The following is a 22094-nucleotide window of genomic DNA, read 5'->3' as shown; positions in this document are numbered from 1 at the left end:
AAGCTGCTGTGGCGGAGTCCCAGAGGGGACCTGATAAGCTGCTCATGAGCGCCAGGTCTCACAAACCCACCCAGAGGGCCAAGCAGCACGCAGCATAGCCTTCCCAGAGCATGGCTCATTCATCACAGCCCTAGCCCCCGTGGGTGGCGGCACAGTCTGAGCACGTGTCTGCGGCAAGAGCGCCTTTCTTTTTCTGTTCCTCGCAGTCAGTAAGTAAAGTGACAGCAGCTAAGAAAACTTGGAGTTAAATACTAAAATAAGAAAGGTTTTTTACCTTCCTTGTCTTAGAGTCTATTTTTATTTGACAGTGAGAGACTTGTTTTTTAGTCAGTCAATAAAATTGTGATGATGAATGTAATAGACGTCTCAGTTTTCTTTTCTGGAGACAGAAAAGGTGCTTTTGAGTGAATTGCAAAGATGGCAATGAGCCTAGTAGCTTTTTATCCGTCTCCCCAAGTACTTTTGAATGGGGTTTTAAAATAATTTTACTAGGGTACAATTCTTAATAATAAACTGCATATTAAACACAGGATGAATTTGGGTAGGTTTTGACATGCATTGGTTAAACTTATTAACGCAATTCAAATAATATATCCACCAGCCAAAAAAATTGTTTTTCCTGCCCTCAAACCGAGTTCTCCTTTTCACTGATTCATATGCGACACTAAGCTGAGAGCAGTCACTCGAGATCAGCCGTCTTTCCCAGTAGAAGCGAGCGTAGCTGCTATGACTGCCTTCACTCTGCTTCTACTATGGCTGTGACCTTACACAGTTGTGTGCTTGCCATTGAACAGAAGAGGCAAAGGCACCGCCCAAGTCAAGTAGAGTTCAGATGTTCATTAGTAAGTCCTTTTCTCTTTATGCACTAGAAATGCTAATCTTGAATAATCTGCCTTTAATTGACTGACCTGAGCATTGCAGGCAGGTGTTTTGTTTGCACAGCCAAAGGTGGTTCCCTGGGAGGGAGGGAGGGAAGCTCAGGCATCAGGGCTTCTCTTGTAGACATAGAATCTTACAACTCCCCCTACCCCGCCCCACCCCCCATCCCCAACCACCAACCTGGGCTGTCACTGACTAGCTGACTCACAGCAGCCCCGGCACCAACAGTGCTCCCCAGACAGCCCCGTGGCCACGATTGGCTGTTAAAAGCAGATTTCTAGGCCTTTCTTCCTAATCCTCCTCAATCTGGAAGCTGCTGAAACCAGTTCATTGCAGCCACGGGAAGGTCTCCGGTGAGGGACGGCAGTGGCAGGCATGTATGAGGCATGAACAGGAGCGAACCTGGCTCTTCTCGAAAGTGAGAGCCCTTGGATCACTCACCTCAGAAAACCCAGGGCTCCCTCTGATGAAACCAAACTGTACATTTAAGAGTGACTGGTCAGTTGCCCAATATTGTAATGTGTTCTGTTTTGGGCATTTAAATAAGGGTTTTTTGGGGGCGGGGCATTTTCATATTTGCACTGCTGGAAAACTTTTCTCTGTTTGCACTAGAAGTGCTTTTTGATTTTTTTCTGTTGAGATTTTCTATCCAAGAATAAACACATTTTTTTCTACAGCTAAGAAATGTGGTTCCAGTAACAAAGATACTCACTTATCTGTAAATCTGAAAGTTTTAAAGGATCTTGTTAAAAATTGGAAGGGGAAAAAAACACCAAAAAATGTTGTTCTAAAAAGGAAATGACTAGACACCAGGCAGCTTGGGAGGGTAAAACCTGACCTGTTAAACTCTTAGGAGCCTAAGCCCTGCTGTGCAGAGGCCTGGTGGGCACAGCCTCAGGGAGCATTTCCTGAAAGGGCTCCTGAGAGAAGGAAGGAAGGCTGGGGGGAGCCAGGAGGATGCTGGGAGGGACTCTCAGAATGCATACAACACAAAAGTCTCCACAGGGATCCGCACCCACCCCTTCTTCCTGGGGCCCTTTTACTGGAACCCATGGAGAGCAGGGGCAGCAGGAGGGGGGCCGTGGGCAGCTGACAGGAGTGGAAGTGGAGGTGGGTGGGCAGGGCTACGCATCACCTGGACTTCTCCCCTCCCACTTTCTTGTCTCTTAGCAGAGCACCCTGTGAGCCAAAGCCAGCTGCAAGTCAAAGAGGAAGGGGCCCTGTGGCAGAGGCTCAGGCAAATCTCGGGCTAGTGTGCCTCGCTTTATTGCGCCTTGCAGATAGTGCGTTTTTGACAGACTGAAGGTTCGTGGCAACCCCGTGTAAGCAAGTCTTTGAGCACCATTTCCCCACAGCACATGCTCTGTGTATGTGGGTCACACTCTGGGAATTCTCACAGCATTTCAAAGTTTTCCTCACGCTGTTGCCCACGTTAGGGACTGTAGGAGAGTGAGTGTCAACTATTCCACGCGCTAGGAAACAACCCACAATGTGTGTGCCCGCCTTTACTGCACCAGTCACTTGATTGCTGCGTTGCCACGGCCGTCTGCAGCCAAGGCTGCAGTGTTCCGAGGGGTCTGCTCCCGTCGCCATCTGCCTGTCCTCCCCTCAGCCCGCTTCTTTTCAGTGGTAGGTTTGGAGTAGACTTGAGAAGACATCACTTTAGGCTCAAGGGTAGTGATTTTGGTTTATGCTGAAACTCATAGACAGGAGACCATGTGCTTAAATTGCCTTGGAAAAGTAGCATTTTATACGTTGCTTATTTCTGCCGTCAAATAGTTATGGTGGGAGGATCCTCTAATCTCATCCGGTCACATCCCCAGTGCCTGTGCCCGCCCTCCAGGCCCCGTGCCAGGAGGCTAAGAAAGGCCCGGAGACCTGCTTTTGAGAAAGCAGCCCTGGGAAATGCAGGGGCCTAGGTCCACCCTGACACACACGGGGCCGCATGGAGTCAGAACCGATGCCAGGGCACCTGGCTGGTTGGGCAGGTGCTTGGTCTCTGTGTGGCGAGCAAGTGGTGAGCAGTGGATGCACTGAAGGCTGGCAGTGAAGTTACCAGAGTTATGAGCGAGGAAGGACACTGGCTGTGGTCCAGAGGGCAGCTTGCAAGGAGATGGCCGGCAGGGTGACATGGTGACGGCCTGCGGTGAGGCCTGGAGTGGAGGGGGAGCTCCAGCCACCGAGCCCCTAGCCCACCTCCCTCACCCTTTCTGTGACAGTGGGAAGGTGTTGCCTCCCATTTTCTAGGGCCCAGCCATGCTTGAGAGTTCTCTTCTCAAAAGCTGCTAGCCAGTTTCCTGCCTAACTTAGGTCGTTTCTGTGCCGAGCTTTCTTCCGGACTGCTGTGCCACCTCATCAGAGTGCCTTCTTGCGAGCCTTCTGTTCTCTCACCATCCTCCCATCCTCCTCTGAAGATGCTGAAGTAGGTGTCCAGGAATCCTGAACTGGAAAAAGCGAGAGCTAGTCTCAAGAAGACCGTGAGCTAAAGAAAGCCCCTATGAAAACCCGAAAGTGGGCTCACTGAAGTTTAACACCAAGGAAAGCGGCACTCTCGATTTAGGCTCGTGTTTCCTCATACTTGGAAAGGCCCCCTGCACTATGAGTCGAGAGTAACAGACGGGGAAAGAATTCCTGGTCTTTGGCGGCAGAGCCCAGCATCTAGGATTATGTTCATGACTATCGATCAGTAATAGCTGTGCTCGTTTCAGAGACTCTGAATACTTTAAAAATTAATACTTACGAGTGCTTTTTAAAAAAATACGGAAGCCAATATTTTGTTAACCTGTTCGAGGTTTTGCTTAAATTTCATTTCTAGTTTGTGAAACAGACAGATTTCAGGGTTGTTAGTCCGTAAGACCCTCTGGGGAACCAGCATCACCTTGGAAGTGCCGTGCATGAGAAGGATGCTGTGATGAACCATCATAGGGTCATGGTACCCAGTCGGCACGATGCGCTATGCTCTCTCCTTTTCATGGACCTTACAGCATTGTGATGCAGGTGCCCTTTGGGGCAGGGGAAAATTCTGGTTCTGAAGTTTCTTTATGTTGGCTACTTTGGAGAGTCTGTTCTCAAGTATTAGAAAACATTCGTGGCTTTTGATGGTATTTAGGCACTGGGATGCTAACCGAAAGGGCAGCAGTTGGAACCACCAGCCACTCCATGGGAGCAAGATGAGGCTTTCTACTCCTGTAGAGTTATTCTCAGGAACCCACAGGGGCAATCCCACCTTGTCCTAAAGGGTCGCTGTGAGTTGGCATGGAACTCCCTGGCAGTGAGTTCAGGTTGTTGCCAAGGTTTTTTTTTGTTCCCCTTTTAACAGATTTAGCAGTTTCAAAGAGCCTCGCAAACATTTACGAGTCACTACCTGTCATCTCTGCATTAAGCCAGACAAAGGAAGTGATGTGTATGTGGAATCATAACATTTGGGGAAAAGGAGGGACCTGAGAGCTACCCCCATGCCTTTTGGAGGGGGATGACCAGGTCTATTGAAGAGCTGGTGCTAAGTTTTATGTCCCCCTGAAGCCTATGCTTTCAAATCCAGCTCTCCAACCCGAATGCCTTTTCCTTTGTTAAAAAACCCTGCCAGTGTCGCTGTACCATGCTTTTGACAGGGCATTGAGCTGTAAAGTATCCTGCAGGTGTCTTCAAACAACAGCCCATGGACCACCGGTGGCCCGCTGAGGACATTTATCCAGCCTGCCTTGTGTTTTTGCCCTGTTTGTTTTCTACTTCAAAATAAGATATGTGCAGTGTGCATATGAATTTGTTCATAGTTTTTTTTTAACTATAGTGTGGCCCTCCAACGGATCTGAGGGACAGTGAACTTGACCTGTTTAAAGAGTTTGAGGACCCCTGCTCTAATGCCTTGCAATAGTTGAATAAAATATGGTCAATTGTTTAAAAAAAAAAAAGAAAAAGTAGAATCATCAGTTCAAGTTTTTAAAAACAGCAACTTCACTTTAGTTTGTGAACAGGACACTACATCTGCAAGTGAGTTCCTTCAGATTAGATATTTCAATGCTTGCAAGAATTTACGTAAAAATTATAGTGTGGGAGAAAGACGAAGCTTTCTGCTCCTCTGAAGAGTTACAGTCTTGGAAACCCACAGAGACAGTTCTACCCTGTTCTGCAGGGTCACTGTGAGTTGGAATCAATTCAATGGCACTGAGAAGAGAAGAGTTATAGTACTATTTGACAATGCATATCTGTAGCAGAATGTATTACGGTGAAGTCGAACTGATAACTTGCCACTTAGCAGATATTTAGGCCATAAGGCAGTTTATAAGAGAAGTAATGGAAAATGTGTTTTCTTGGACAATTTATAAAAATTTTCTAAAACAACAAATGATCTGATAATCTTTTAATTCACCACTTATCAGTGAAATATAAATCCTTTATTTTACCCTCTCTTTAAACATTTTTAAAACAACTTATCTTGAAATTTTGAAATTTTGTTAACAGGCGAGTTAGTAGAACAAAAACTCCTGAGTTCCTTTATCCAGAATTAGCAGTGAGCGTATTTGCTTTGTCAGTCGCTCTCTGTGTATAAACGAGGAGGGGGTTCCTAAAAGTTTATGGAAAAGTGAAATCAAAAGACTGGCAATTTTCTACAAAGGTTTCCAGGCTTCCTTGTTTATCAAGTTTATGAAAACTTTTCTGGAATTTTAAATGAAATCTTTGTTACTCAGATTTTCCTCCAGTGTTCAAGTACTATTTACCCCCCCCCCCCCCCCTTTAGGCATCTGGTTGGGCTGTGGTGAACACGAATAACGTGCTTCCGTTTCAGACAGCGCCGGTCTTCCCTCCCCGCACTAGCAGTTGCTGGCACAGCGCTGCATGCCAGTGAGCACATGGTTCCCTTTGGAGCTGATGTGAAGCTGCTTTCTGAAATCAGCACTCAGGCATATTGCCATGTTTCCACATGTAATGGACATGTAAATCCCTCTCACAGCGTGTTGTGTGGGTTGCATGGTTTGGAAAAACCATGTGTGTTATAATGTGAAAATCTGGCATACCTTCAGAGTCTGGGATGAGATCGACTCTTTGAACAAGACTACATTTTTGTCCAATTTAAAAAAGTATAACTATATACAGACTTAGAAATCATTTCTCAATATTCAAGTCATTCATTGTATAGTAAATAGTGTTAGCAAGGTGACTCTAGATCTCAACCCATCCTTATTTCTGACTTACTGATCTTGGAAAAGACATGGCTAGAATTACACAGAGCTCAACACCTCTTTTTGCCCCTCCACGTCCACTTTTGCTCTGACTTGGACTTTGTAAGAAACTGCTTTGGGATCATTTTTCCGATGGAGAGTCCTCTGGAAGCTAGTAGCGAGCTAATCCTGGGGTCTGTCGTCCTTACTGACGCTCCTCTCTCTCTCTCTCTCGCCCCCAGGGATGAACTGTGAAGGCAGCGGCCGCGTGAGCAGAGCCCGCTGTCTCGGTGGATGGCTTCTCTCGGGCCTCAGCTTTGTGAAAACCAACAGCGCCACAGCTTGTTTTGAACTTTGTTACACTTTTATTTTCAGCATGAAAATGTGTGTGTGTTTTCAAGAGTTTAATTCTTAAAGAGGCGCAGAGCCGTAGCAGAAGGGTGTGAAGAATACAGTGGCAGGATACCACCTGAATATGCCCACCCTTTAAAATGGTAAACGGAACGGAAGCCTCGCTGCGCCTTCAGACTTGTTTCCTCGGACACTTGATTCTCTTCCGATGTGAATGGATCAGGTAGCTGTCGTGCCTCCGATACCACGCCCTCACCAGTGAAGCTCCCCGCTATCTGGTTGGTTGACAGATGCCACTCACAAAGAAACTTGCGACAGGCTTCCTTTTTAAAGTTTGATGTGTGCCCTAGACTCGCATGTTATAGATACAATCAGCTGCTCTCTTACCTTAAAACTAAGCGTTTGTAGATATTAAACCTTAGCTGGGGACAGGCACTGTCCCGTAAAGCACTCGGCTGTTCAGATGGGACTTAACTGACCTAGTTCCTCTTCCCCTCCCACAGCGGCCGGAGAGCTGCAGCCGCCTCAGTGTTGTTTCTCATTGGTTGCTGAGGTCTAGGACTCTGACGTGCTGTGTGAGCCGTGTCTTAGGTACTGAACAGGTCTACAGTGCTGCTTTGCCAAATAAAGTTAACAGTAAAAAAGCCACTGGTGGTGTTTGTGTGTGGAAGAGAGCCCACGTCGGCCAGATACGGAGCCGGGATAATGGAGGAAAAAGTCTTTCCCTTTGGTGTAACCCGAGTCGGGAGACAGTATGAATCCAGCTCTTCACTTCAGCACAGTCCCTGATGACAAAGGACCACACCTAATAGCTGGTCCTTTTCCTCGGCCCCCCTCACACTGCCCTCCAGTCAGTTCCCACTTAAAGTGACCGTACTTAGTGACATTGGGATTCTGACGCTGAAATCCGTACAGGAACAGCCTCATCTTTCGTGGAGCAGCTGGTGGGGTTGAACTACCAACCTGGTGGTTAGCAGTCCACCACCGCCATTTTCTCCGCCTAGAGTAAGGCTTCTCTGGCCGATGCGCACATGATGGAGGAGGACGGGCTTGGCTGGGCTTCCGAGGAGCAGCACTTTGGGCTCTCGTTCGATGCGGTGGCTTCTCATACGTCTTATAGAGGACACTACCTGTCCTGAGTCTGGAACGGAGTCCCAAACTTCGTGCCCCCTTTTAGCAAAACCAAACCAAACACCTCCATGTCCCCCGGCCATGAAAAACCTTTGTACTCCAGCCCGTAATCAAGGATATTGTGTCTCACTCATTTTCATCTAGCCCAGGGGTCCTCAAACTTTTTAAACGGGGGGCCAGTTCACCGTCCCACAGACCCGTTGGAGGGCCGGAGTATAGTTTTTAAAAAACTGTGAACAAATTCCTATGCATACTGCACATAATCTTATTTTGAAGTAAAAAATAAACGGGGCAAAAACACCCAGTGGATGGATAAATGTCCTTGGCGGGCTGCATGTGGCCCGCGGCCGTAGTTTTGAGGACGCCTGATCTAGCCGATGCCTGCTCAGTGACCTGGAGAGCTGCCCTGTGAGTTTCTGAGACTGTCACTGTACAGCAGTAGAAAAGTCACTGCCATTGAGTGATTCCACCCACCCCCGGCGTTACTGTTTTTGGGAGTAGAAAGGCCAGTCTGTCTTCTCAGAGCTGCTGGAGGTTTTGAACTGTTGACCTTTTTAAGGTTAGCTGCCACCAGGCTCCTAGGATGAAGTTTAGTTATCTGCTTGTAACAGCTTCTCCCCCATGGGTCCAGTATGCCCACCAGGGGGCTGTATCCCCCCCCTTTGGGAAGCATTGCTCTAGGAGCACTCCACACTAGGCCCTTCCCATGGTTGTGTGAGTGTGTGATCCTGTAAGCAGTCCCTTGCTGTGACACTTGTACCTCTACCTCAGACTTTAAATTCTAATTTTGGATGTCAAAGGGCATTGTAAAATTACACATCTTGTCGTGGTAAGGCCTCAGGCATGGTCTTTCAGGTGTCAGCACTGCTTGGTACTCAGAAGGCAGAGTTCAAGTTCACTGAGGGCTTTGGTTCTGTGGTTGCTGTTTATTGCTTCTGGACCCATATCTTACCATCACTTAGGACTGGAGTGTCGAGTGAAGTAGTGGAAGGGCAAATACTCTGATTTAAAGTGAAGTTAATTTTTAAACATATCTTATTCTATACCTTCCCTAGCCCTTGCCAACATTTCCTTGGCTGTAAACTCCTAAGTTAGCATTTGTGTATAGAAAAGGCCTGTCCTTCCACGGACTTTGTCATCTCGTGAGGGGACAGTTGATAAACATGGGAGACAGCGCAGTGCCACTGCCTGGTAGAGACGGTTGTGCTTCACACACTGCACAAGCGTTGCTCTTGAACTTCCCACTTGTGAATTCAAACTTGAGTGTTGCATACACAGGAATTGATCTGGAGGGCTCACCAATAGAGAAAACAATAGTGACTTACTTAGTCTAGGAGCTTTCTTGGTGACAAGGGTTGGTTTTTTGTGTGTGGCTCAAAGACCAGACACATCTATCTCTTGAGTCTAGCAGTCGTAATTTCTATGTGATTTTAGTACCTCATTTTTCTCAATAGAAATTAGTTCTTCACATAACACAAAGGGCAGCATGAAAATACTTTAAAATTTCCAGTTTACTGAGACCCCACAGAAACAATGGATTTGGTTTTACTAAAGCCAAATTTAACTCTCAAAATTTATGATAAAACGGAAGCTTGAAGAATCCCAGTTTCTAGTGAAGGCCTCAATTTGTTTCCAACCAGTAGCATTAAAAACAGAAGGTATTGGGAAAAAAAACCGTTAGATCCACGTACACACTAAAAGGTCTCCCCAGATTAAGGAAACCGTTAAAATGCCAGTGTCCAAAAAAAGGAAAGAAAGGTTGATGAGACTTCGTTGGTTAAAATGTGCCTACACTGGAGCATTTGAAACACCTAATGGATAACAATGACTTTTAAAATACTACTACTTGTGAATTATTTTAAACTCTTTTTGGGGGGTAATAGCCAAGAAATAAAGCTCCGTAGTAATTTTGTTTAATCAGAAAAGTGTTCCTTGTTTTCAGATTTACAATTGTTCCTATAGTTCGGCACATTCCAGAAGGACAGCAGTGACAATTGAGCATTTGAACTTTCAAAAACACTGAGTTCTTAATGGGGCACCAAAAGGCAATGACTTCTTTTTGGTTAGTGCTGAATTGAGGTACGTGACAGCTATACACCAGCGCCTCCTATACTGGATTGCGTTCTTAAATAATCACACTCGGTAAAATAAATGATGGAGTTGCAGGTTCACCTCTCTGGGATTTTCCTCCTGTGCTTTATTCAGAAAGATGACGTCCGTGCAGCCAATGAAGACCTGCGTCATCCAGCACGCAGCACCCGCATTGAGGGGGCTCGGTGCTAGCCAGTCGCCCGCCCCTTCCACTCAGCCTTGCGCAGTCAGAACTTGTTCTTCCTTGGTGATTGCTATTTAGCTGAAGAATGTATACTATGTGCTCGGTCACCCAAGTTGCTATTCACTTTCGTTGCATTCGCTTTAGAAGAGGCCCAAGTTCCGGGAAAGTGGAGCCAGGAACCGAAGCTCTGGCCCAGCAGCACACTTGTTGAAAAGCCGGGGCGGACACATTTGTGGACTGCAGACTCAGCGTTTCCCTTGCTGTTCAGCCTGGGCAGCGCTCAGTGAGTCCGCCAGGGCCAACAATGGTAAGCAACCTGGAGCCCAGAAAGCAAGCAGGCGGCTCTGCGAGGGCGACGAAGCACCTTCCAATGCAAACGTGAGCGCAGCAGGGACCCCGAGACAGAATCCTGGGGTCTCGGTGAAGAGGCCCAGGGTACCTCACCTGGTAGGCTTAGGTCTGAATCTCAGCTAACTGCACCAGCAAGGTCTGCCTTGGACAGCAAAACGGACACGCAGGCATGTCCACGGTGTTGGGGGACCATCACTGAAAGGGGGGCAAGAGGGAATCCTGGGGCCAAAGCACACGTAGAGAGTCCCTGGGAGAAGGGACGAGCACAGAATTTTCTGTTGGTGACGCTGTGAATGAAGGGATGGGGGAGAAACTGTGTGTGCTGGAGAAGGGGCAGAGGCGTTTACATGTCCAGAGAGGGTTTCGATGGTTTAAACTGCTTAAGGCAAATAAGCAAGGAGAGCGGACTTGACAGGAAAGCGCTCTTCCCCTTGGAAATGACTTTGACGTGAATGTTCTGCCGCAAGGGTCCTCAAACTTTTAAAACTGGACCAGTTCACTGTCCTTAAGGCCCCTTGGAGGGCCAGACTATAGTTTTAAAAAAACTGAACAAATTCCTATGCACATAATTTGAAGTAAACGGGGCAAAAACACCCGGTGGGCTGGATAGATGTCCTCGGCGGGCCGCATGTGACTTAAACCGCCCTGCTCAGCTCGCCCAACAGGGCAACACCCACCTTCTGCGTGCCTCCAGCCTCTGCCCTCAATGCTTTACCAGACGCTGGGCTGCTCCCGCGTCTCATTCCACTATCTGTCGGGGGCTGATGGGATGAAATCCAGGCAACAGGCAGCTTCTCAGTGAAACAGCTTAGGACTGATTGACATGTTAAAAAAAAAAAGTCAAGAATAAAATGCAATTTATTGAGAGTCGCTAACATAGACTGCGTTTCGGCACGTGGCAACAGGCTGGGGTTGCGGTCCTCCAGCACCAGTCTGCTGCTAGGTCACCGGGCGGGTCTGCGGAGGGGGCACCCTGGGATGTCAAAGCCAACAGCATGCGAACCTCAAGCTCCTTTGCACAACTGATGTCACACAACGGCTTCGGGGGTGGGGTGTGGGTGGGGTGGGGTCTGTTCAAATCCAAGCCCCGCAACAAAGCGCCGGAGCGTCTCAGCAAACAGCCAGAGCACATTCCTTCGTTTTTCTAGACATCGCGTTCCAGTGGTTAACGTGTCTCTGCGCCCCCATCGCGCCCCACCTCCACCCCAACCCTCAAGTTGCTACAGAGGATTCTGGTGCTCGAGTGATGTTAGAAGCTTGCATTTCCTACGGAAAAAGAGAAACAACCGAAATGGGCTTCTGGGGACAGGCCCCCGACGATGAATCCCTCTCCGTGGTTTCTGGCCTGTACCAGCTGGCAGGGTGCCCAGGGCACCACTGGCCCTCAACTCCTGGAGAAGAAAGGGGGGCAAGACAGCTTGGGTGAAACGGCTCTTTGCCAGCGACCACTCGTAACATTTCTCAGCAATGAACACGATGGCGACCAAGCGGGCTCCTCCTGCGGACGAGGGAAGAGGGAATCTGCGGGTGCCAAGCGTGGTGACCGTCGTCCAGAGCTGCACGCTCAGGGCCCTGTGTTTCTACCTGAAGGCAAGGTCCTCTCCAACCGAGACGGTCTCGGGGACTGCGTAAAGAGAAGCTGGGTCTGACCCAGGAGCTGCATGAGCCGCCCCTGGCCCCCGCTGACCACGGCTAGTTTCCAGGGAGGGCCCTTGGCCTGCCAGGGTCTCTGCCTCCACCTTGGTGTCCGGCGTCACTTCCCGGCCCTCTCAGCTGTTCTAGCCACTGAAGTAGCCGCCCCCCCCCCCCCCCCCCCGCCATCCCGCTGACATGATGTGAGGGGTCGGGGACCGCCGCCATTTCCTGCCCCTTACACAGATCCCTGTGCTACTGACCAGAGCCATCGCGAGGCTGGCTTTGGGCGGGAGAAGTGGACAGCGCAGGGGCTTCAGGGAGGTACAGATGGGCCGAAGAACCAGCATGGGCCCTGCCCTCTAAAGAGGGAGGGGCTAGCCATGACACCCAAAGGCCGCCCTGCCACACCTCGGCTAACCACTCGTGCGGTCCAACACATCACTCTTAAGTCCACTGTAACACACCGCGGCTTGCAGGGCGGAGGGACGCTGCCCCACGGGGTTTCCAAAGCTTCCATCTTTGCAGGGGAAGCCGGCTGCCAAGCCTTTCTCCCTCAGAGCAGCTGGCAGGCAGCTCAGCACTGGACCCCAGGACCCCAGGGCCCTCATTGTCAGGCAAGTCCGATTGGTAGATGTCTTTATTTGACCAGACGGGCTTTCCTCTAAATTTCAAAATACTTCACTACTTGCCAGGGACACCTTCCTATAAGAACTTATCCAAACAGAGGTTTGGCATTTTCAGAATTAGGGGGTTTAGTTGGTGTCTATCACAATTTATAACAAGGGAGGCGGCGAGCTGCCAGGACCCGACGGCTGCTTGAGGGGGAGCGTGTCCTTACCCCGAGGCAGTGCAATCGGGTTTCTTAGAGATACATCCCGTTGATGAGGTAGTCGGATTCCTCAGATGTTATGGGGCGAGCTTTCTTCAGCTTCTGCTTCACCAGCCGGAGCCGGCAGGCCACCATGAGCAGCAGCAAAGCTGTGATGGCCAGGCCCAGGGCTAGGGGCAGCACTGCACCTGTAAGAAGGCGAGGCAGCAGAAAGCTAGGTCAGTGCTTAGTGACAACTGCCTCTCAGTACGGTCACAATGGTCCCCCGGGGCAAGGTGGCATGGCCCCTGTGGGTGTCCGAGACTGCAACTCTAGGGGAGTGCAAGGCCTCGTCTTTCTCCCTTGCAGCGGCTGGCGGCTTGAAACTACTGACCTTGTGGTTAGCAGCCAAAAGCATAACCACTATGCCACCAAGGCTTGCTCCAGTGTGTTTGATGAGCCCTCTTTAATCAAGACGATTAGATACGTATTAGCATTTTGCCGACGAACTGCGGTGCAAAGAAATGATGTAATTTGCTTAAAACCGTGTAGCTTGAGAGTTGTTGGGTAGGCCTCTGACTCTCCAAAGCTCCAAACTCACTGCCGCCCAGGGGCTGCCGACTCATGGCAGCCCTGTAGGACAGGCTAGACCCACCCCTGTGGTTTCCGAGACCGCAACTCTTTGTGGGAATAGAAAACCTTGTCTTACTCCTGCAGAGGGGCTAGTGGTTTTGAACAGGTGACCTTGTGGTCACCAGCCCAATACCTAACCCATTAAGCCACCAGGACTCCTGTGCCCTTAAACTCGTATCTCCTTAAAACCGTATTCTGTCGGGGGCTCCCACAGAACATGTATGTGTCAGTGGGACACTGCCACCAGATCCCCTTACAGTCCCCGTAAGACGTTTGGAGAAACGACAATGGCACCGTGACTGCCTGGACATGGCCAGCATGCCGTGGGTTCCACTGGTGGATTCATACGTGGTCATTTGCTCTTAAAATAAGTCTGGCCCATCCTGCTTTCTTGTTCTGGTTTAAGCCTGAGCAAAGTTTTCCCTTTATCACCAGGAACGCTACCCTTGCCTGTAGACTCTAGTTGAAAGCAAACTTGAACACATGCTGGTGTTGTTTTGCCCTAGGGGGGCGAAGGACAATCTCTCTTCAATTCCCCTCCACAGAGGTCTTCGGTGTGGCTGGCTGGTCCTCCAAGCCCAGGCCAGAGGTGACCTTCTGAGGCTTTGCTGAGTCTGGAAGGGGCAGGGCATGCCCAGACCAGTCTTGCCTATCAGACCCAGCTGGCTCTGGGGTGCAGCCAGCTCTGGGGGTGCAATGCTGGAGCTATTTTTAGCTGCAGGAGTCTTGCCAATGGGTGGAAGTAGAGGCGTGGGCTTCCAGCTGTAATTCTTGAAGAGTGTAGAAATCTTCATCTTTCTCCCTTGGAGCAGCTGGTGGTTTTGAACTGGTGACCTAGTGGTTAGTAGCCCAACGAACGCCAGGTTTGTTTTCATTGCTTTCTACCTGAACTCACTTAGTTCTCACAACCATCCCAAGAGTTGGTCCTATTACCATCCCCTTTTTATAGATGAGGGAATTCGGTGACTTGACTATGATTGTACAGAAAGTGGGGGAGCTGGGACGCGAAACCAGGCAGGACGGCTCCGTGGCCCGTGGTCTCACGCTGTGACATTTTCCTTCTGAGACAGGATCTGATCGATGTGATACTTATTCTAAAAAGCCATACAAACCAAACTCACCGCCGTTGGGTCGATGCTGACGCCTAGTGACCCGAAAGACTCGTGTAGATGAAGGGCAGGTACAGAAAGAATTATTGCCTTCCCTGTGGGAGATGTGGGTTCTGTTCCTGGCCAGTGTCCCTCCATGCCCGACCACCACCCATCTGTCAGTAAGAAGAGACTGGGAGGGTGCTGTGAAACTGAACAGGTCTCAGGGGAGCTTCCAGACTAAGACAGACTAGGAAGAAAGGCCTGTGTTCTACCTATGAAAATCAGCCTGGGAAAACCATGTGCATCAGAGCGGTCTGATCCACGGCTGAGCTGGAGGAGGTGCAGGGCTGGCAGCGGTTTGGGAACGGGGCTGCCCTGAGTTGGGGGTGACTTGATGCGAACTGACAACCATGGTAACAAACCAGACCTAGAGTCAATCTAGAGGCGGTCTCCATTCACTATGTCGGACACCAGATCTCTGAGTCATCGCACCTGATGCCGTTCAAGGCTGTGATTCCAAAGAAGAGGAAGTCTTCCCCCAACGTACTTTCCCGCGTACCAGACATTATTCTGGACTTTTCAAGCGTTTGTTGGGACGGTTCCTGCAGCGCTTTGCGCTGGGCTACTTTGAAAAGGAGAGCTTTCCGAACCGCCTGCAGCACCTCCTGCTGCTTGTCTCAGCAACCACCCACAGGCATGGCTGCATGCGGTGCACATGCCTGGGAACGACCCTCAAGACCTCTAACAGCTTTAAGGGGCATTGGCCAGTTAGACCCGAGACTCGGCACACAAGTGGGCATGGGAGGAGGGGCGGGTCTGGATCCCTGCTGCAGAGCAATGGGGAAGGGGTCCTTTCACGGAAACATCTTGGGTCACATATGATGGGGGAGAGGGCACCCAACTGCATGGCATCTGTCTAGCTCCTAGAGCAGAGGTTCTCAACCTTCCTCATGCCACCACCCTTTCTTACAGTTCCTCATGTTGGGTTCATCCCCCAACCATAAAATTATTGTTGTTGCTACTTCATCACTGTCATTTTGCTCCTGTGATGAATTGGGCGTCCCCTGTGAAAGGGTTGTTTGCCTCCCAGTTTGAGAACTGGTCCTAGAAGATGTTCTTAGGGAAAAAAACAAACACCCCTGCTGTGAAGTTGGGGAGCCCTGGTGCGTAGTGGCTACATGTTGGGCTGCTAACCTCGAGGACAGCAGTTCTAAACCACCAGCGGGAAGAGAAGGCTTTCTACTTTCATAAGGAGTTGCCGTCTCGGACACTCTCAGGGGCAGTTCTACCCTGCCCGAAAGGGTCTCCAGGCATCAGTATCAACTCGATGGCACCGAGTTTAGTGGCCTTAAGTTGATTCTGACCCATTGTGACCCACACAGCAAGCTGACAGAGCAGAGTAGAATCGCTCCACGGCTGTCTGTAACTGCGCATCCTCAGCCAGCGCCTGTTTCAAAATGATGCCTTCTTCACTGTTGAAACCCCTAATTCAAGGGTCCTGTCGTGTCCTCTCCACGCTCCTTGGACATATGAAGTAGTGGGGTTTAGGACTGAGATCTGCTCTGATCTAGGCCCATGGCCTTTATAGTGTTTTCTTCTTCATCACAAACCACAAAAATGATCTAGGATTTTCTTCCACCTCCTAAATATCTCCTAAGCATTTCCTCACCCTCCTTAGTTCCTGACTTTGTCATTAGAGGCCCTAAAGGGAGAGGGGACACGAGAAGGACCGTTCGTCCTGTTGCATCATAAACAACACATGACAAACTACCAACATTTATCAACTGAGCTCATGGTCGGAGCTCAGCAGCGTGCTACTGGGCCCAAGCACTCTACTGGCCCTGCAGGCAGACAAGGTTACTGTCCTTGGCTTGCAGAGAGGTAAAGGAGCGTGTCCTGGGGCACGGGGTCTAGGAGTGGAGGAAGCATTTGCCCCGGGGCGTCTGATGCTAGCTTCGTGCCTGTGACACCCTGTGCCTCAGTGTCCATCTTCCATGGAACGCACAACAGGAAGGTCCAGCCAACTTATGAAGAAGCGAGGAAAGTGAGGCCCAAAGGTGTCGGGGGCCATCCAGAGCCCAGCGATGCAGTGAGACCTAGGAATTAGGGAGACAGTTCTGCCCCACAGGTCACTGCTCTTGTCCTGAATACCCGAGGCTCCATCTAACACCCCCAGAGACAAGATGCATGAGCCCTGCAGGTTTGGATGCTCTGCAATGAGTCACCTAGGTGTAACCTTACCTGCTTCGGGGGCTGGGTGTTCCCGCCTTCTCTGACCGATCTTTGCCGCAAAGATGAAATTCTCTTTTCTCTTGTTACCGGGGTGATGGCCATCTGCAGGCAGGAAGGAAACAGAACGCTTACTGGAAGGGCATCAGAAACCCCCCAGGAAGCAGACACGAAACACCCCCTGGCTTGCCTTTTTACAGCTGAGCCGTAGAGAAGACCTAGCACAGGCCTTATGCTGAGTCCCTGGGTGGTGCCAGTAACTTGCTTGTTTGGATGCTACCAGGAAGGTTGGAGGTTTGAGCCTAGCATGTGACGTCTCTGAGGAAAGGCCTGTAGTCTGCTTTCGAGAAACCAGCAATCGGAACCCTGTGAGAACCATGCTTCTGAGGCGTACACCGGGTCGCCCTGCAGGGTCAACGTCGATTCAAGGACAATTGGTTTTGACCTTTGATGCTGACACACTCGGGGGTGGCTGATGTGATCAACGATGTAGCGGATGACTAGACGCTCACAAAGTCACCAGGGAGAAAGGTCTCTGCAAGTTCACTGCCAGGATGCCCCCTCCACGCCCACCTCCCTGGAGAAGGGACAGGTGTTGGGCTAGAAAGAAGTCAAGGTCCGTCCCTGGGCTTCTGGCCACACGCAAACAGTAAGACCAGGTTTGATTTTTCAAAGAATCCAGCAGCAGCCCCCTGCCTGCCTGCGACCCCCACTGCCGGGGCTGTCAGCAGCCCCTTTCCAGCTTCCTCAAGTGCAAACCAAAGCCCAACTCAGTGCCATCAAGTCGTTGGGACTCATAGTGACCATCTAGGACAGGGAAGCACTGCCCCTGTGGGTTTTGAAGACTGTAAATCTTTATGGGAGCAGAAAGCCTCCTCTTTCTCCCTCTCTTCCAAACTGCTGACCTTGCAGTTCATGGCTGTGCAAGGCCAGGTTGACTAGAGACAAATCCAGAGACACTCCTACATGTGTAAGAAAGAGCTTTATATCAAGAAACAATTCTCTATCAGGAAAACAGTGGCAGACAAACCTATGCAGATGAAGCCGCACATCTGAATGTTCCCTCAGTGGGGGCTGGGGCAATTTATCTGGAAGGGACAGAGAGACAGGGGCCACCTGTTCTTGGATCGAGTCATGAAGGCAGGTTCATCTGCAAATCGACATTGGTCCATTGTGAATCTTCAGAATATATGGAGCGGCAGGATATAGAAAGCAGCCATCGTTCCAGGGCGAGGCAGACGGCAAGGGAGGAAGGGGGTGGTGGGGGCAGTGTTCGGTAGAGAAGACACACTGGCCAGGGCTCTACAAATCCCCAGATGCCCGGGTCATGTCCTCATGGCCTGTGAAGTGTGAATCTCTGCGCTGTGTGTGCCATGAAGGAATTCACTGCCTTTCCCGAGGCCTAGCAGAAGCTGGACTTCTGCCTACGGAACCTTTCACTTCCCATTACCGCCTCTCACCAGAGGGCCATTTGGAACCAAAACAAAATTTCTAAACACTTGTTTCTGCAAGTAATTCACTTTGGCAGCAATCCCTTGAGGGTGTGTTAGGAAATGACTTTTTCCCTCCCCTGTGGATTTCTGTTTTCCACGCACTGCTGTACATTCACAGAGGAGCCGGAGGCTGGAGTTGTCTTGTCTTCAGCTCCCTTTCATTCACAGCAGAAGCAACTTTTGGAAGACTGGGAAACAGCAGCTGGGAATGGGTGCTACCATCCGAGCCTGCCTTCCAGAATGTTCTGTAGCTTCCTGACACCACCTGCGACAGCAGGCTGTCTCATGCAGGCACCATACTTGCTCTTGGTTGTTTCACTGATGTCTTGAGCTGCTGGTCTGCGAAGTTGGTGGGTGGGCGCTCCAGGAAGGGGTGCTCTGTTTTTAGCCTGGGAGACTCACAGCCAGGCCCATGTGACTGTACACCTGCTTCTTCCAGGAAGCTTCCTGAGACCTCATGGCAGCATAGAGCAGAGGCCTGAAAAGCCATCGGAAACTGTCATATGAGATGAACTGACATAGCAGGCATGAGCATAACAAGTTGGAACCGATTTGATGGCAACTCACACAAGTCGGCATTAACTGGATAGCAGTGAGTCTGGCGGTTCTGGGTTTAAGGACCACAGAAACATAACCACAACATCCCTCGCTGACATTCTCTTGGCACACTTGCCTATCAGGGTCCTAGTGCCCTTTGAGAAGGCCTGGCAATGCAGTGAATTGTTAACATGGCCCTTCTAGCCCTAACCTTTGTTACTCCCACCAGACGACCTTTGTGTTCCTGATGGCTCTGGGTCAGAAGGTGGGGCACAAACTGATTGGATTGTGGTTTAGCTGTGAGGCATTGCTAATGGGATCCTGTTGGGTGTCCAGTCCGCCCTCTCCAAGCAGCATGTGACTGTCAGAAAGAGGACAGCCAGTTAGCAGTGCAGCGCTTGGCACAGCCCCTAGGCCACCAGGGCTCGCTCCCCTCTGGTTAAGGCAGAACTGATAAAAAATATGACTCTCTCCTCTGATCTTGCACTAGGCTGTAGGGTAATTGTAAAAGCCTATCAGGAGGCAGATCATGTCACTTAGATAAGGCTCATTTGCAGATAAGATGAACCACGAGATTTTATCTGAAACAAGTGATTTCTTGGACTGACTGGCTGGGGCCAGGGCTTAAAGAACAGACTATTCTGCATAAGCTACGCTTAGAGTTCAAATGGTAAAACTTCTACAAACGCCATTACATGGCCCGAACTTTCAGCCGACACCTTGTAGAAGGTGTGGGATACTGACACTGAGGGAAATAGAACTGGGACTTATTCCCTGACTTGTATGGAGGGAATCTGGAAAGCCAATGTTCCATGGTAGGAAAGCCGCCACTCTGGGAGTTGGAGATATAGTCCGAGTACATGTTCCTGCGATAGTCAATCATTTCCACAGTTTCTCCCCTTAAAGCTGTGCTGCCTTAAAGTGAGCACACGGTTGATTCTATCTCCCTACAGAAGCAGACGCTCCTGTTTGGTCTATCTCTTCCCATCGTGGCATCCAGCCCCTCTCATGCCTTCCCCCAACAGTAGATGGGCATAGGGGGACTTTATCCTCCAAACCTGGATTCAACATATGTACCATAAGCCTGAGTTTTTGGCTATATTAATTTGGTCATTAAATTTGCCTTGACAGCTCTCAATATATAGAAAATAATCCTTTCGCCCCTGTGGCTCTTTTGAATTTTATGTATAAAACAAAAGGGGGAATTGTGAGAAACAGAAAGATTTTCCCCAAGTTGTCTCCCCCAAATGTATGCCAAACTTAGCTGCTTGCTACACCTGGTGAATGACTATACACTTGGAGGTCAACCAGTCACCGAGGTTTATCCCACAAGTAGGCCCCACTCTCTCCTGATAAGAATGGTAGTTGACTGTTTCCTTGTAGGCAACCCCAAGGAGGTCAAGCCACCTAAGGGTGACCAAGGTTAGACTGCCATTATGAATCTAGGGTCCGCCCATCTTGTCACATGTGTATCTCTAGCCCCTCCCCTTCCTGTGTGCACACCCCGGGTCCATCCCCTTCCTGTCACGCTTATGCCTATTGTACATCCCCTTCCTATGATGTGTATGCCTATTGTACTTCCCCTTCCTGTGACGTGTGGTTACCTGTAATCATGCCCCCCTAAGTAGTTATAAGCATTGGTTAGCAATAAAGCTGGCCCCCCACGGCCAGTTCTCTGCCCTACCTCACCTATGGACCTCACCTCAGCCCACGCTGTGCGCGGACCTGGCTGGTAAGATCATGGTCATCCAGGAGGTGAGCATGCTACCATGAAATGTGTCTGTCTCCATTATTTCAATCTCTTTTATCTCTCATGCTCGCTATGACTTCACTATATCTTTACCTATTCTCGCCGTATAATTGCACTTACTGAACGGCCTGGCCTTTTCCCCTGCAAGAAGGCTCACCAAGTGTTCCAGGACAATGGGTATTTAAGGCACCACCTGGCTCTAGTTGACCAAGTGACCTTCTCCAAAGCAGTAGACTGGGAAAGGAGGGTACAGGTGCTGGTGGCCGATGCCCTTTCACTGTAGGGCCAACCAGTGCCAAGGCCCTTAGTGATGGCTTCCTAATACACTTGGGGTAAAAGCACACTGTCTACAGACAGCAGGAACGGCCCCGGGGAGCCTGAACCTGTGTTTCTGTCCTCCTGCAAACACTGCTCCTTGGAAGTGCTTCCCCTTGCCCACGTCATCAATGAGAAATTGCACCTCACCACTATCTGTATTATACCACCTCTCTTGGCCTCATCCTTAGTATTTCTTCAGGTGTCTGACAAGAGCCAGGTCTCCCTCAGCCTTGAAATGTATCTGGGCGGGAATCCATGTTCATTGTGCTAGTGGCCACCCCTGTAAGACTCAGGCCTGTAAAAATACATTGGTCATCCACACCTTGTGCTGGCTCTTTAACTGGTGTGAGCTCGAGGGACAAGTGGAGATACTAGTCTGGGGGCCTGGGGGATCCTAGAGGGGGAGGGAACACACCCCTGCTGCCAGATAGAAACCCCACCACCATAAGGACCCTTCCTACCCCTTCCTTTGTTCTGTTCTTCCTGGTCTCCTCATGCCTGACTTAAAAGTTGGTGAATATTACCCACATAAGAAATTCTTATTACATGAGGAAAAAAACCAAGATCTTGTTAAAAAAAATTATCCTAGTTTCATTAAAAATAAATTAGCTCCATTTATGTATAAATAAAAATAGCTAAAAGAAAATAGAACAACAGGTGAATGGTGAGTTTTGCTAGTTTCACCTTGACATTTTTCTGGATTTTGGTAATTTTCTACAAAAACATTATGCATTATCTTTATTTTTCCAAATACATAGCTATTATAAATAATAATTGGACAACCAATCTGTGATCCTGTGAAATTCCATTCCTTACATCTTCATTACAAATAAAACCCACTGTCATTCAATTCTGATTCATAGTGACCCAATTGGGCAGATTTTCAAGGCTGCAATCTTTCCCCCTCATGGTGGCTGGTGAGTTTGAACTATCAACCTTTCGGCTTAGCAGCCAGGCTCATAACCACTGCACCACTAGCGCTTATGATCAGGACAGCAGAAAACATCAACACCTTTCAAATTGTGAGCTGGTTAAGATAACAGCTGGGAGCATGATTTTCCAAAGGATCCTGTGTCCATACGCACCAGGACATAGTGCTGAACTCAATCAGCAATAACTCCCGCCAGCTGTTTGTCACTTCCCCATCCGTGATGGTTTGCACGTTGCTTTGATGCTGGAATTTAAATACTGGTGGAATTCCCTGGTATTTCAAATACCATGGTGGACAGGCTTCCGAGCTCCCAGACTAAGGCCATCTAGGAAGAAAGATCTGAGCTCTACTTCAGATACTAGCCAATGGAAGTTCTACGGACCAAACCAACAGCATTCACAGAATGGTGTGCTGGGTTTGAAGATTTAGACCGTAGACTGTGGGACAATTCGGTCAACAGCCATAGTATAGTTTACCAAGGGTAGGTTCTTTATCCTAGTTTGCTGAGTAGCACTTCGGGTCT

The 22094-nt window shown here is 49.5% G+C and overlaps 2 protein-coding genes across 5 annotated transcripts in view; one reads left to right on the top strand and one right to left on the bottom strand.

Annotated features, from left to right (window-relative positions):
- The window catches only part of PCMT1 (protein-L-isoaspartate (D-aspartate) O-methyltransferase), a 41901-nt gene extending 34851 nt beyond the window's left edge, over nucleotides 1-7050 (top strand). For both annotated transcript variants that reach the window (XM_075554394.1, XM_075554395.1), the window contains exon 8: nucleotides 6281-7050. In XM_075554394.1, the coding sequence (XP_075410509.1) occupies nucleotides 6281-6293 (13 nt within the window). In that variant the 3' untranslated portion in view covers nucleotides 6294-7050. The remainder of the gene's footprint in view (nucleotides 1-6280) is intronic.
- Nucleotides 7051-10986: 3936 nt separating this feature from the next.
- LRP11 (LDL receptor related protein 11) overlaps nucleotides 10987-22094 on the bottom strand; it is a 43937-nt gene continuing 32829 nt past the window's right edge. For 2 of the 3 annotated variants that reach the window (XM_075554391.1, XM_075554393.1), the window contains 3 exons: nucleotides 16555-16647; nucleotides 12620-12798; nucleotides 10987-11537 (listed from right to left, as the gene is read on the bottom strand). In XM_075554391.1, coding sequence (XP_075410506.1) covers nucleotides 12644-12798; nucleotides 16555-16647 — 248 coding nt within the window. In that variant the 3' untranslated portion in view covers nucleotides 10987-11537; nucleotides 12620-12643. The remainder of the gene's footprint in view (nucleotides 11538-12619; nucleotides 12799-16554; nucleotides 16648-22094) is intronic. The other variant, XM_075554392.1, reaches the window with a different exon arrangement.

Source organism: Tenrec ecaudatus, chromosome 7 (genome assembly GCF_050624435.1).
Source record: "Tenrec ecaudatus isolate mTenEca1 chromosome 7, mTenEca1.hap1, whole genome shotgun sequence".
Classification (NCBI taxonomy): domain Eukaryota; kingdom Metazoa; phylum Chordata; class Mammalia; order Afrosoricida; family Tenrecidae; genus Tenrec; species Tenrec ecaudatus.
This window is presented reverse-complemented; position numbering and strand designations above follow the sequence as displayed.